Source organism: Micropterus salmoides, unplaced genomic scaffold (assembly GCF_014851395.1).
Source record: "Micropterus salmoides isolate LMB-PRFRI ecotype aquatic unplaced genomic scaffold, ASM1485139v1 Ms_hic_scaffold_20, whole genome shotgun sequence".
NCBI classification, from domain to species: Eukaryota; Metazoa; Chordata; class Actinopteri; order Centrarchiformes; family Centrarchidae; genus Micropterus; species Micropterus salmoides.
This window is the reverse complement of record NW_024041151.1, coordinates 9250744-9266315: the sequence shown is the minus strand read 5'-3', so window position 1 is coordinate 9266315 and position 15572 is coordinate 9250744. Positions and strand designations below refer to the sequence as shown.

The window sequence follows — 15572 nt, the reverse complement described above, 5'->3', positions numbered from 1 at the left end:
AGCATCACCTATGTCGTTGGACTGAAATTGAGCGCTGCTCGTGCTGAATCATGCACCACAATAATGGAACAACCAACAAGCACAGTGCCAATGCATATACATACTTTGTAGGGCAGAACCAGAACCATGCAGAGCCTTAGGCACTCAGAGTCCAGGCCTCAGCAAGGACTCTGGGGCCGCAGGCGGGGCCACTTACCACAGAACCTCTCTTGTAGTGACTATACCATGTGCCTGGCGAGTCTTTGGGCCATTTTGCCATTTTGCTCTGTAAAATATAAGAGGCATTCAGGGAAGGGAAAAAGACTTGGGAAAGTCGGAAGTCTGGCTTACCAGTTTACCACGTTTGAATTCACTGAACCAGGAGCCGGGATTCTCCTTTACCCAGGATGTGAGCCTAGCCTGGGGGCATGGATCGACAGAGAAGCAGAGGAGTAGGAGGGAAAAAAAGCAGTGTTAAAGAAAGAAAACCGATCTGACAGAAACACATCCCCTCATAGCTTTTTCTTTCTGCCCTCTTTCTCCTCCTGTTAGTCGTCTGAGGAGTCTTCCAGACCTGAAACAATATTCAGTGGTATCAACCAGACCAACGGGTCCAGGGCAAAATATTTTAGTAAGCCATTATGCCATTTTGTACAGTACAAACTGTAGCTGGCAGCTAATTGCATCTGAAAAATTCATGAGTACACAGTGATTAATTAAGAAATGATCGCCTGCAAGGAGCGCTTATACCACGGCCTCTATCCCTGCTGTTCAGTGTTGGTGCTGTGCAGCCATGGTGTACTGACTTTGTTATGCCATTAAAAGCTGTGAATTGACCAACAGGGCACAGCTCTAATGGTCTCAGCTATGACAATGATGAATTTCTCTATAATTAGATAGCAGGGTTTGATATGGAACTGTCATCAATAGCTTAATGCGTTAATGAATGATGAGCCGGAGATCGCTTAACGCTGGGAGGTGGCATACATTAGACCCATGCTGCCTTGAAGGTAACCTTCAGTTGTTTTCACTGGAGTGGACAGAGTAGAGAAGGAAATATATATCCTTGCTGTGCCAATCTAAACGCATGTGGGAGTGTCTGCAGTCCCTGTGCAAAGAGTGACAGCACAGGCTTTTCTTTTTACCCCGGACACAAATGAGAGCAGCCCATCACCAGCACGCTATAAAAAGTCTGCTTCATTATTCTAAGCTTAAGCAAACTCCCGCTCCTCTGAGGCTTGGTGAGTGGGATCATTAAAATGGCTGTAGCACTGTGCTATTACACAACCCCCGACTTGTCAGAGGCAGTGTTCCCAGTGTTTCACCACTCTGCTACTCTCCTCTCCTCTACACACTCATGCATAATGAACCAAATATCTTCTCAAAGTGGCTGTCACCTGCCAAAGGCTTTACATGTGATAAAGTCCTTAATGGCATTCTATCTAAAAATGGCACTGAAACAATAGAGTATGGATGAGTTAGAGCGAATGCGAGTGTTGTGTCCCTGCAGTTACCAACTGTCAGAACTTAACTGAGATTTAGCATGTTTGCAAAATAACTTTGGCTCTCATGGGCAATGCAGGCAGTTCTGTCGAGTCATCTCCCACATATTCTTGGTAACAACACATCAGGTAATCTCATGGAGGCTAATTATATGGTTACATGTGTAGGTACGATAGAGTTTGTTGCATCTAGCGTTATCTTGAGATATTGTGGTTATTTTTACAGTATGTAAGGTGGTTAGTCCCAGATGTGTTGAAAAAAAAAGAAAACTATTCACTTATCTGGAGTATTCAGTTTACATTACTTTACTGACAATCAAATCACACACGGGAGGCTGAATGTTTTTTTTGTTTGTCTTTTTTATACCACATCATCTTGTGAGCATTGGTCCCCACCTTTCCTGTTAACTGTATCCTCAACCTGACTGCCCATTCTGTGTGTGTGTGCGTGCAAGTGTTTGTGTACACGCCACCAGACTTACCCCTTCAGATTTCTTATCTGGGAAGATGCAGCTCTCTCCACCTGCTGTGAAGTTGCAGTAAACCTTGAAGGAGTCCCGAGAGCAGCCCTGGTTTGGATCAATCCAGTACTGACCTGCAGAAATGGAGAGAGGGAGAAAACACAGAGAGGAGGAGAACAATTACAGAGCGGCATGTATGACTTGAAGCCTATACGGTACTCCTTTAGGTCAAGGCAGAGTCTAACATTGTATGGGCTGTGCTAAAAGTCACCAAATGTCAGGCAAACATAACATATCTTGTGAAACACAACATACAACACATTCTTAATTGTTTTCTAGTAAATTCAGCATTAAAAGTAATACATACGTTTGGAGATATTTTAGCAAACATCTTGTGATTATTATATTTGATTCTTCAGAGATGAAACATTACACAGAAATGGAAATACTTATATTAACTTGTCCATATGTAAACAATTGAAAGCATCAAGCATACATGCCGCTCAAATATCCAAAATCCAGCGTGTAATGATGATTGATGGTTGATTGAGGGTGGCAACTACTGATCATTTTCATTAAAGATAAAGCTGATGATTATTTTCTCAATTAATCGATTGATCGTTTAGTCTATAAAATGCCAGCGAAGATGATCAAAAGATATTCAATTTCTCATAAAGCAGCAAATCCTCACAAATAACAAGCTGGAAATTGGGAAAGTTTGGCATTTTTGTTAGAAAAATATATTCAAAATAGCAACCAATTATTTAAATATTATTTTTTTACTTATCAAGGTCTAGTTGATTCCCAAGCACTATTCCACTATGGCCATTTACCAACCCAATATTGTATAGTGTATCCAGAACAGGGCATAGTACCCTGTGTATCCGTGCCCAGAATGTCAATTTAGCTAACCTTGGATTTAGCTGATGCTCATAAATGTCTGGGTGTATACTAATGTATTTCACATGGGTGCAGCCACACAAGAGAGCTTTAATTCACATAGCATATGGACAGGGCCTATAAACATGAAAGTATTGTCCGGTGGGATTTTCTTATCTTCAACATTTCTACAAAACCCTGCCCTTTCAGTGCAGAAATTATGGAGAGGAAGGATTAGACAATAGACCTCATGCTTTATTTTAGATGAAGTACAAACCATCAGGGAAATCAGGGTGGCAGAGCTGCAGGTCCTTGCAGGTACGAGCAGGGTTGCTCTGTGTGCCCAGCGGATGCTTCATCTGCTCGATCTCCAGCTTAAGGGAGTTGAGTGAGCCAAAGATTTCCTCCATGCCGTCATCGTAGTCCTTGTAGTTGGCATCCACGGCTGCGTCGTCCACCACCTGGCTGGCATCGATGTTCCTACGAGTTCTGCCCTTAATGTTAGACTGTATGGGGAGTGGGTGGATAACATCGCCGGGAGGGCCCTGTTATGGAGAGATGAAAGGACGAGAGACAAGTGGCAGTCAGAGATATGGATGGCAATTATGTAAATATCCTTAATGTGAGTCATTATCTCCTTAGTTTTATGGACAAGATACAAAATGATGATGGAGTCAAATTCAAAAGTCTGGTGCACTGGCTTACAGGAGGGCCAGGAGGTCCAGGTGTACCAGTCTCTCCCTTTGGTCCAGTTTGACCCTGGGCAGGACAAATTAAAGCAATGATTGATCTTAAACGACAAATTGATTTGATGAGATTCACAATAAATGCTTGTTACTGTTTCAGATGGAATGCAGCTTTCAGCAAAACACTTACTGATGACCCTTTAGCTCCTTTGGGACCAGGAGGACCCTACAGAAAAAAAAAAAGACCAAGTAATCAATATTGGCTCAGACATTAGACGCTATTCAGTTACACACATGCTGCTGTACAAGACACGATAATGAGTATAGTCTTACAGGTAATCCGGGTGGACCAAGTGGACCAAGTGGACCTGAAGGACCAGCAATACCCTAAAGGAAAAAAAGAGAGTGTGTGTGAATCCATAACTGTTGCGTGACAACTGAAGCAGCATGGACTCACATGAGGCATATTAACCGTGGTGACTACATTTTGCCTGTGCTAAAGGTTATCAATAACTTTCAGTGGGCTAATTATTGGCACAAATACCTCTTCTACAAAATTCACAGTCTGTTCTTGGTGTACAGAAAGTGCATGTGTAGGCTTTTCAACACAACTCCAGTCTAGTTTTGTTTACTTACATTATCTCCTTTGGAACCAGGTGATCCTGAAGGACCAGGGAGTCCCCTGTCACCCTTTTCTCCCTGTTCACCTGGGGGTCCGATAAGACCAATAAGACCCGGATGGCCCTGGGGGCAGAGAACAACATGCACATATCATCAATACAACAAGTCAATAATACACCATCACAAACATTAGCCATATACTAATCTATCTGGCACACCCTCTAATCATTAGGGTAATGATTTGATGACTGGAGGCAAAAAACGGACATAATCAATCTGTTAGTAAATAGGTCCATTACTCTTATTAGAGCATTAGAGTTAAGCTCTACATCAAAACATTCAATTGGGCAGGTGCTGGAGTGGCTCACCTTTTCTCCTTTCACACCAGAGTCACCTTTCAAACCGGGTAAACCAGGAGGTCCCTGTGAGAGGGATGACACATTGGAGAGGACATAACTGTTGAATGAGGATTTAGATCAGTGGCACACATTCTGTGAGATACCTCTGTTAAAAGGCCAGGAGTCACTTCTACTCACCATAGGTCCGGGAGGTCCATCAGGGCCTGGAGAACCAGGTAGACCTTGTTCTCCCTACAGAGAATACCAATTACACAGGGTCTTTAGCTCTGGCTCATTAGAAAACACGTTTCTATAAACAGTGAAGCTCCTTTATGTTCAGCAGCTCCTTGAAAACCCTTTATGTACACATGCTCAATAAGCTGTTCTAACAATACCACACAACAGCAAAATATGACTGTGATTAGTGTGAATGTGAAAAACACTACTTACAACAGGGCCAGGGATACCCCTTAGGCCTTCAGAACCGGGCTTGCCGGGTGATCCTTGAGGACCAACAGGACCTGTCTTTCCTTGGGGACCTTCCAAGCCAGACTCTCCCTTTCACACAAAAACAGGATACACACAAACCATTTGATTCTTGCTCGTTTGTTGTTTGCTTGACATGGTTGGTGTACTACGTAAATAGAAAATCTGTATTTGTTGGAGGTGTTACCTTGGCTCCCTTCTCTCCTTGTCTTCCCTCAGGTCCTGCTAATCCAGGTGGGCCCTATTTAAAATAAGTATCACAGAGATTAATATTGTGGAATACAAAGACTAAACATTTTACCATTTTGACATTGATATGATTTTGCAAGAGAGCACAGGACAGTACTTACTCTCTTTCCTGGTGGTCCGGAGGGACCAGACTCTCCAGTGGGTCCAGGAGAACCCTAGTTTGAATTTTAATGACATGAAAATTAAACAGTATTCATGTTGTAATTTAAATGGCAATTTTCATAAAATACTTCCTTTTTTGGAAATTACAAACAGAGCTGTGCAATTGCTACATAACACTCACAGGCTGACCAGGCTCTCCATCATCTCCCTTGTCACCGGCTGGACCGTCTAACCCCTGCATAAGAATTGAACAGAGTCTCAGTCGTGCTGCACTGAATCAGAAACAAACTGTAAAGAATAAAGTTTGCACAATTCATTCGCAGCTAAGCTGATGACTCATGCCATACGTACAGCAGGACCAGGCTCTCCAGGGGGGCCAGGGTCACCGGGGAAACCACTTGGACCCTGAAAATCAATATCATTCGCATTACTTATATATTTTTTTACTTTTATTAAACACACAAGCCAGCTAAGAACAAAATTCTTTAGCTTAGGGTAACAATGGTCATCCTTTGTGTGAGGTCAAATCAGTGGTGAGAGTTCACTAATTTATACAATAAAATGTATTTGCTGAAGTCCAAGGTGGAAAAAAAGACGTACTGGGCTGCCTTTGGGACCATCATCTCCAGGGGGACCCTTAGGGCCAGGAGGTCCAGCTGCACCAGCCGGACCGGACTCTCCCTTTTCTCCTCGCTCTCCTCTTGGGCCCTGGAACAGTAACCGGTTTGCTCGTAATTCTAATTCAGAGATGCTAGTTGAAAACATGTAAACTTCAAAGCATAAAAAAGCCTCATTATACTTTTTAGTCACTGTAGTATAGCTATTAACCAGCAATGACTCCTTTTCTTAGGTATTAAAATATTAGTTTTTCTTTGTAAAAATAGAGTAGTAATCAGATAACTCACTGGTGGGCCAACTTCTCCCTGAAGACCTGGCTCTCCTGTTTCACCAGCATCTCCCTGATAAGACAGAGAGAGAGCAAGAGAGAGAGAGAGACTGTTGATCCAACATGGTTCTAAAAATCCCATCATTGACAGTAGCCCTAACTGTCCCAGTGCCCTTGTCACCCATATGGGGATAGAAAGAGATGACACAAGAGATTTCAATCCATCAAGTGAAGGCGGATTGGGTGGCTGAAGCACAGGAGGGCTCTGACCTCACTGTTTTCCCTGGACCCTGCACATATATCTTGTCCTTTTCCTCCTGCCATATTGGATAGTTGCCCTGTGTACTCACCTATACAGCAGGCACTACCGTTACTCACTGTCACATAAGCCTACCATCCTCCCTGCTGGGGTGTACTGCAGATGCAGTCTGCCACACCTGTTTCAGGGAAAAATATTAGCCAATGTCACGTTTGGGAGACAGGGAGCCAATCGATAGACCAACTCTGCAGAGCCAATGAGAAGCTGTGAGGGAATGTGTTGTGATAAGTATACCCAGATTCTCTCTAGCATGAACAACAGCTCTGTATTGTTAACACCAACTGATACTCTAATTTAGTGTGTGGCTATGTTCCAAAACCTCTCTATTTGCTGTCAAGAAATCTACTCTAAGCAGTTGGTATGCCTGTTTAGACTGATCCAGCTGTATTAGGAGTGTACACTGGCCTTTATGCAATTTTGCCATGTTGACTCCATCCTTAAGATAACCTGCTCATGTTCACCACAGGGCTGCTAGTAAAAGCTGCTGAGCACAGGGAAACAAGAGCATGAAAGACAGCTGCTCATCACAGATATATGAGGGCTGTGTTTTCAGAAAAAGCCTCAGTTGCTTGCCAGCTCCCTGGGCTGGTTAATAAAACGCCAGATCAGCTAAAGAGCGATTAGGTCAAAATAGCGCTGTATTTGTCTGCACAGGAGAAGGGCCGGCTATCCTAAGGGAGATTATAAATTACCAAAAGGTGATTCTATTGACTGAACCAGATAAAACAAATCACACCATCACTACAGAAATGTGAGGAGAAGGTGCACAGCACTGCAGTCCAGCAGATGCAAACGCTGAAAAGGCTTTAACAAATAAAGAGCAGGAGTTGATTTTCTGAGCCACCTTGCCTTCAATAATGCATTTATCATCTTAGAATTGCAAGTACAGTGACTTTGAGTATACATTCACACACTCTCCACCTATCAACAGTACTGTCGGGGATGACAGCCTGTCCAGTAGATTTGCAGTGCATTTGTCAGTCTGCGGCAGAAAAAAATGTCCCATTTCAAAGGGTATCAAATAAATAAGCATGGGCAATATTAATGGCTGCAAAAGCCTTTTAAAGAGGTATCATTCACAGTCTTTACCACAGAGCACTCAAAGAAACTGTTCGCACACTGACTCTATCTCTTCTAAAGTGTTAGAAAAACCACTCACAGGCACACAGGCATGTGCAATAGTGATCTGGGATTTGTAACATTAAGCCAACTTGTGGTCCTTTGTTATGTTGTTTACTTCTTGGGAAAAACGGCAAAATCTATATTTTAAAACTTCACATCTAGAGGGGCATTGCACTTTTCACTTTTTTGGAATGGGGCCAGGTGCAATCTGGATCACATAGGCTGGACGATGAATACATTGTCAATTGAAGGAATACATTTCAGCAGATTGAGTGGGCTTACATAATGACCAATCACATCAACAGCTCCTCTAGTCCACTTTAAAAGCCATAGATAGTTTCAGTCCATGCTAGCTTCTCCAAGCTTATACAGCAGTCCAAATACAGTATTGGGTAGGTGATGTATTTTTTGCAGTTAAAATAAATGTTCCAGGAGACAATTAAATCACAATTTCTCTATATAATTATGTGCACAAAACTGGTTTGGTAGACAATGATATGTGCGATTAGGGTGCAGAATTGCATAAAGTTAAATAAAATACATTTTAATCAAAATTTTTGTTTACTAAAGTGATTTCCTTAATTTCCTGCAGGACAGATACAATTACCATCAAATGAAAAGACGCACCAAACAACATAACTAAGAGGAGTTTATGGGACTTTGGAGATGTCGGTGTTTACACTTACGGCAACTAAAGACGTGGCAGGTGCAATTTCCTGCCCCCTTAAAAAAAGCCATCAACACAGCATTATGCTACCTGACCTACATAAACGCAACCTCAGCTGCACCACACCACCCACCTCAGAGAATTGGGGGTCATCTGGAGCAACAAAGTTACAGAACATGGACAAGCACAGGAAAAGTGATCGAACTACAAACTGAAGAGAGGTTTACCTTTTCTCCAACAGAACCAGGGTTTCCAATACCACCAGGAGGTCCCTGAGGACCATCGGCTCCTGGGGGTCCTGAGGGGCCTCTGGGACCAGGAGGACCGGGTGGACCCTACACAGAGGAGAGGATATAGTCTAATGAATAAAGACACTTCAGCTGCAAACTTGTAATGTAACCTATTGGATAATAACACAGTCACTTAAAAAGTTTAAAAATCTGTATTCTCAATCAAGCCCTTACCATTTGACCAACGTCTCCAGTTTCACCTTTCTCACCAGGTGGACCAGGCAAGCCCTGAGGAGTTAATCATATTGTCTCAATGTTTCTTAATGATAACATTTGACCATAGTTCATCAGTGTGTTTCTGATTGCAGTTCACACCTGTAGCCCGACTGGGCCTGGAGGTCCGGGGAATCCTCTTGATCCTTCATCTCCCTTTTGGCCAAATAGACCCTGCTGACCTCTGGGACCAGGCTCACCATCTGCACCCTGAAGTGGTCACAATCAGGAGATACACGGGTTGTTGGCTCTGCTGGTCTAACAGATGCAGTAGATGAGGCGTTGAATGATCTTAACACCAAATGAAAACCAGACACTTACAGCAGGACCAGGTGCTCCAACAGGTCCTTGAGGGCCGGTAGGACCAGGTGGACCCTGCAGAGGAGAAGGAACACATCAAAAGGACGATCAACGATTGTATCCTTCACTACTCAAACCTTTTAAAACCCATGAATCTAAATGAATTAGCCTTACGATCGCAGGCTGCAAAATTATATATTTATGATAACGCTGCAAATAAACAACTTACATGTTCTCCTTTGTCACCCTTGCTTCCTTTCTGGCCTGGCTCTCCAAGCTCTCCCTGTGGAACAAAATGATCAGTGTAAAATGAAGACATATGAAATTGTGGCAAGTGGCAGGGAGATAAAATGTAACAATGAATAAAGTTAAATTATTACACTCCCCAGAACAGAAACTGACATTTCAAAGCACGATAAAAACCTAAACTCAGCTAAATCCCACCTTTGATAAAACATTTTTTTGACATCTGTCTATGGATATTTGAAGCACATCTCGAGTTCTCTGACAAATTATGACATATATAGATGACATCTGAGGGGAGCTTATCATGAGTGTTGAGTCACTGGCGCTACTAGCAGCCAAAACAGAATAATCAGTCCCATCTCAACCTGCCTGCACCAGCATTCCCAGAGCGAAGAACCTTGCACCATTCTTTCAAAGCCTCCACATGCTGTGGGTGTTTGGAGAAATAATGTTAATAACGGCCTAAGCCAAAGGCATTTACTTTTGGGTTTGAGTCAGACAATGCTTTTTGTGAGGCAGTATTAGTCTCTTAAAAATAAAGGCCTTGGAGTTGTTTGTTGACTTATCATGAGAAAGTGTCTATATGTGTGTAAACATTAGCTTGCTAGATCCTTTTTATCTGCATGGCAAATACCCTCTTTATTCTCTGTGTCCGTCTGCACCGCGGGGACCATTGTAAGGCCAGTTAAGAGCTGAGGCGTTCTTCAAAGGATAAGAGATTATCCTCTGAGTATCTCCGTGGCTGATCTTCCTGCAAATGTTTTTAGAGAGGATGAGGCGTTGGTCTCGCTTCTGAATACTGGAGGGTCACTTTCACGTATTCTGTCATTGCCACAAAATCCTTCCCTCTCCTCGGTCTGTTGGCATGGAAGGGAACAAAGCTAAAACAAGGCAGGTTTGCCTTTTAAAGATCTGTTAATCGATGTAAACTCTGTCAGACAAATTCCCCTTAGAAAGTTTAAGGTCACAGGGAAAAACAAGAGAAGGTATCTGGCTTAGAGCTCAACTGCAAAGTTTAGTGTCTATGTTAGGTCGTAAGTGTACGTGATCTGTATATTAGTGTGTGTGCTCAAAAAATTAAAGCTCCCATGCAGCTTTACTAAATTTTATTATATTTCTCTTCACTTGGAGGAGAACACATGAAAATGGGCTCACTTTGTCGCCGTCCTCCCCAGGTGGTCCAGGAGGTCCTCCAGGTCCTGGCAGACCCACAGGTCCCTGAATGCCATCTCTTCCAGCTGGGCCTTGAGGTCCTTTCTCTCCCTGAAATATTTGTTCATAATACCATGTTGTCAGCCATGCTTAATCTGTGAAATGTTTCTGTATGTTGCAGAAATCTCTATAATATGATATTCTTACCGGTCCGCCTTTCTCTCCAGCAGGGCCTGGAGGTCCCTGGGGGCCAGGACGTCCAGGCAGACCTGTAGGTCCGGCTGGGCCAGCAGGACCACGCTCACCAGGAGAACCCTACAGCACCAACGCACAGCAATAAGAGTAACTGAGCAAAAAATATCAAAGACATCAAAGTTTTAACACTGAAACATAATCACTACTATCAGGCATATCTACCCTACCAAATAGGTCAGACCTCTCTTATGTAAGTAGCTGTGCATATCATTATATTATGTAAGCGCCTGGAACAACTGAGGGTGGAAACTTTGCTATGAAGATAATTCCCATAGATGGAGACAGAATCTGGAAGGTGAGAGCGAGAGTGAGAGAATGAAAGAGACAAACTGAGGATGCGGATGCAGTAAATTGTACTCACAGCAGGGCCAGGTGGGCCGTGTGGACCCTCATTCCCTTTTAGGCCGTGGGCCCCCTGCAGAACAAAATAAAATGAAGCCTTCAGAAAACAAACACATCTGTTGGGGAAGCACACTTCCTGTCTTACACTGGACTCCCTATCTTCAAACAAGCTCAGCATGAGACGGAAAACCTCCTATAGTCCCAAGAGTGGAGGCTGAGAGCAGACAGGAAGAACAGTGACTTGCCAGAACTGCTGCAAACATCGATTTTCATTACAAAAGAACAGGTGTATCGCATCATTTCTGCATTCTAGAGTTAAACAAAAAGCTGTTTCTGCCATTGATTTCTGTCTAACAACTCAGCAGTAAGAAAATAGCAAGAATTGCATAACTACAAGGACACGACTTTGTCAAGTTAGAATAAAAAAAAATTAAATAAAAAAAATAAACAGCCCAGAGCACACTGTTCCTCTTCTGAAGCCCACTCAGGGATCCAATATCATGTCTGTTTCTTGAAGTTTACCACAGTTTTACAACAATTTAATAGCCCAGGACTATTATGCAATAACCAAGCTGTGAGAGATATTGAATTTGTGTGATGCTACTGTACTGAGCAAAAGGCAATACTAACCACAGGGCCAGGAAGACCTCTCTCTCCAGGGAAACCTCTTGCCCCAGGTGGGCCATCCTTACCTGCTGGGCCAGCAGGACCAGGGTCACCCTGTAGGTCAAAGCAAAATGCCATTAACCCTATGAATGCGGTGTTAGGGTCTTTTTATTTTTATGTTCCAAATTCCACTTTAAATTAATAACTTCCAGTTATTACAGGTATGTATAACGCTGATGGGGGCACTAAAAAGATAAAATATAAAAGCTTCAGGATTCACCTTGGCTCCTTCTTTCCCTGCAGCTCCGGGTAGACCCTGCTCACCAGGTGGGCCTGGGGGTCCAGGGTGGCCCCGATCTCCCATTGGTCCAGTCTCACCTGTTGGTCCCTACAATTAAAAAATAAACAAGTAATATCACGGATGCTATAGCATAAAGCCCAATTGCAGAGGAGGTGCGAAGAAGAGAAACACTGTGAGCAAAATCAGCAATTTAATACAAAATTTTACAATTTCTCGATCTATTACAAAACGTGGCTTGGAGAAGCAGAGCATTTGCTGTGTGGGAGGCCTACTAGTCATTAAGGCCACATACAGCTCCGTTATCATCAGTGCTCTCAGCTGGCTTTAGCAGAGCGGCTGGGAGGGAAAGTCTGTTAAATGTTTATGCATAATGGATGAAGAGACCATTACTAATTTCAAAGAGGATAAATAACACTTAAGGCATGGCTCGTGAGATGTAGGTATGAGGATAAATACATTGTTTTGTCCAGTAGACAAAATGGAGAGAGTGTTCTGGTAACTTTACTCGTGCAAATTTTAATGATCACTTGTAGATTTCTCTTGACTTTTTGTGCACACACATTTTGAACAATACATGTACAACACGTTTTTTTAAATCTTTCAACACTAATTAATACAAACATTTTTTTGCCCTGTTGAGAACTTAATGGAGATTTGTCTCTGTGCAAAGAAATACAATCAATATACAAATATAAACCATATGTGATAATACATGTGAGGCAGCAATATGGTCAGTGACTGTGACTCACCTGAGGTCCAACCACGCCTGGAGGGCCAGGAGGGCCGGTCTTCCCTTGGAATCCCTGTGTATGTGAAGACACAACAGAACGGTCACATAACTGACTCTGCGGAAAACAGATGAAGAGCTGAGTAATCAGACTGGTTTACTCACAGTCTCTCCTCTCTGTCCAGGATGTCCAGGCAGTCCGTCTTTCCCAGCAGGTCCCTGAGAAATACATACAAATCTATAAATGCCAGTGTACAGGATGACAAAGAAAAAGGCATGATGGGTTTGCATGCAGAATGGTGTGTTGTATATGAGTTTGGACTCACAGGGGGGCCCTTTCCGCCTGGGAAGCCTGTTGGTCCCTGAGGCCCTGGCAGACCCTGGAAAAAACAACAAATGATTCCTGGTTTATAACCAGTTGTCTCTTATGTGAACCAATATATGTTATGAGAATAAAGTGACCCTTGATGACAGTGTGATGGTACATACCCTCTCACCGGGAGGTCCTGGTGGGCCGTCATTTCCTGAGTTACCCTGATGAGACAAAATAAGGAGTAAATGGTAAACTTGTACCACAATATATGAGAGAAAGTGGTCGTGAAATATTTTACGCACCTTTGGTCCAGCTTTTCCTGTTGGTCCTCTTGGTCCCCTCTCTCCTCGAGGCCCCTTGAGAAAAAAACAAAGTGATTCAAATCACAGAAAGGATCCCAGGAGGTATTTGTGACATGAATATATGACGCTTCAAGGCTGAATCGGTGTGGGTTCCCCTCAAACATTGCCCAGGTTGAACCTCCATTTTCACTCAGGTGCCAAGCTCGCCATCTGTATATAAGCACGAGTCTGCTGAGTAAGACTAACCGTTGGTCCTCTCTGTCCGCGTGGGCCAGACTTTCCTGCTGTTCCCTGTGGACACGAAGAACAATGATCAAAGGGGTAACACTCACATCATTTAGAGACTGCATCCTCTAGAAGGATGAATCTAATGCCAGCAGACAGTAACATCTGAACACATTTCAACAGAATTGAGCCATTTATGAGCTCTGTGATAATCTTTTATCATTAATAAATAATTATGAATTACCAGTTTCAAAATTACCATCAATATTTATCACCACTTACATTAGATTCAGTACTATCTCAGTATAGGACATTTTAATAAGCAATAATGCACAATATAATGATTTTAAAGCACCATTACCACTACAGTGGCTGCATACAACTTTAATGAGAAAAAACAATTATATCTTATGTGTGGCTTTTAAGTTTTTATACAAGCACTGTGAACGTATGTTAATGGCACTATTATCCCTTTTTGTCTGGGAGCTTGGTCTCATAAACTTCACAAATGTTTTGTGAAGATGAAAAGCTTTTTGTGCTTTGCTCCACTCGTGGTGAAAAACCATTACTCTTGCAGGCGAGCTAATGGCCCATCACTTAAACAAAGAAAATGAAACATTGCTTAACTACCACAAAGTGATAAACAATGCTTTCGGTTGTTCGAAATGAGTTGTGTAACTGGTAATGAAGAAGAAATGCAATCGTCTTTCTGTCCTTGGTAAAAATCTTTATTTTAGAGCCATGCAGCCATGCTTCCTCTAGGTTGATAAATCTGAAGCAGGGACAGAAGCCTGTCTCCATCGCTACGTCAGTATCGATCTAACCCTTGTAGGAATGAGAAGAATAATAAGAAGTCTATCTGACATACCCGAGTTCCTTTCTCTCCATTGGCGCCAGGGAAACCTTGGAAACCCTGAGATCCCTGTGTTGGACAAAGAGAGCAATTAATCATTTGAGAGACAAACCTTAAATATTGTATCCTTTGTTTATTCCCTGAGATATCCCTAGAATATTAAATGCAACAGGATATTAAATGCACCATAAATAACAGTGTTTTATTCGGGTCATATCAGGATCTGAGGGCTGACACCAAAAGGCATATTCAAATCCCCGGCTCTTTGATCAGGGAGGTTCAAGCATGTCCAGTTGTCAGACTGCGGCTTTGTCCCGGAGAGGCTAAAGGATGAGCCATCAAAAGTTCAGCAAAGCAGCCGTAACATGCACATGTACAGTATGCATTTTCCATTCTCTTTTAAAACACACACAGAAATATGCATGAGTGTAGTGACACTTGTGCTGAAAAAACTGTCCCTTATCAATAGGGTTTTAGGGCTTCTCTATACTGTAATCTGTGAACTAAAGACAGTATTTTTAGAAATACATGTATATCGGCAATTACCTTTGGTCCTTGTCTTCCTGGGTATCCTGGCAATCCGGGAACTCCAAGTTTACCCTGTAAATGAGTGAATTTTTGATTCACTTGAAAGGCTGCTCTAGTGATTTAGCATTCCATAAATTTGGGGGACTCATTAGAGACACATTAAAAAAACACAATGGTCAAAATGAATTTAAAAAAGACACATATCTTTTAACTTTCAGTCTTTAGTATGTCAACCTCCAAAAATCCTGGATCCTACAACTCACATAATACAACTCAACATCTTATGAGCTTATCCTCCTTAATGCATTCACTTCCATAATGCATGGTGCTTGTGATGCATACATTAAATATATGAGAGACTTTGTACATGAAATATAGTCCTTTGTGGGTTCAGCTAATACAGCTAAAACAATAAATAATTATCAGTTTCTACACAGCATTCATATAAAAATCAGTATCATTATACTGTACTGTACATTTGTACAGCTGTGAATGTAAACAAATAGAATAGTAGTCTTACTCTAGTTGTAAAACTACATTGAAATGTGAACGAGCACCTGCAAATCACCGCAGCAATTATTAGAACCGCCTCAGTGTTAGATTGTTAGAAATGCCTGCTGCA

General features: G+C 42.3%; 1 protein-coding gene across 3 annotated transcripts in view; it reads right to left on the bottom strand.

Annotated features, from left to right (window-relative positions):
* col5a1 (procollagen, type V, alpha 1) overlaps positions 1-15572 on the bottom strand; it is a 74783-nt gene that overhangs the window by 5154 nt on the left and 54057 nt on the right. Inside the window, exons 31-64 of one of the 3 annotated variants that reach the window (XM_038732961.1) lie at positions 14969-15022; positions 14438-14491; positions 13591-13635; positions 13345-13398; positions 13219-13263; positions 13056-13109; positions 12895-12948; positions 12752-12805; positions 11982-12089; positions 11726-11815; positions 11115-11168; positions 10706-10813; positions 10502-10609; positions 9330-9383; positions 9122-9175; positions 8903-9010; positions 8762-8815; positions 8525-8632; positions 6209-6262; positions 5904-6011; positions 5655-5708; positions 5485-5538; positions 5303-5356; positions 5140-5193; positions 4917-5024; positions 4665-4718; positions 4497-4550; positions 4144-4251; positions 3841-3894; positions 3698-3733; positions 3527-3580; positions 3099-3366; positions 1964-2076; positions 197-265 (exon numbers count right to left, since the gene is read on the bottom strand). In XM_038732961.1, coding sequence (XP_038588889.1) covers positions 197-265; positions 1964-2076; positions 3099-3366; positions 3527-3580; positions 3698-3733; positions 3841-3894; positions 4144-4251; positions 4497-4550; positions 4665-4718; positions 4917-5024; positions 5140-5193; positions 5303-5356; positions 5485-5538; positions 5655-5708; positions 5904-6011; positions 6209-6262; positions 8525-8632; positions 8762-8815; positions 8903-9010; positions 9122-9175; positions 9330-9383; positions 10502-10609; positions 10706-10813; positions 11115-11168; positions 11726-11815; positions 11982-12089; positions 12752-12805; positions 12895-12948; positions 13056-13109; positions 13219-13263; positions 13345-13398; positions 13591-13635; positions 14438-14491; positions 14969-15022 — 2556 coding nt within the window. Of the gene's footprint in view, positions 1-196; positions 266-330; positions 400-1963; positions 2077-3098; positions 3367-3526; positions 3581-3697; positions 3734-3840; positions 3895-4143; positions 4252-4496; positions 4551-4664; positions 4719-4916; positions 5025-5139; positions 5194-5302; positions 5357-5484; positions 5539-5654; positions 5709-5903; positions 6012-6208; positions 6263-8524; positions 8633-8761; positions 8816-8902; positions 9011-9121; positions 9176-9329; positions 9384-10501; positions 10610-10705; positions 10814-11114; positions 11169-11725; positions 11816-11981; positions 12090-12751; positions 12806-12894; positions 12949-13055; positions 13110-13218; positions 13264-13344; positions 13399-13590; positions 13636-14437; positions 14492-14968; positions 15023-15572 lie in introns of all 3 variants that reach the window. The other 2 variants (XM_038732960.1, XM_038732962.1) reach the window with 2 other exon arrangements.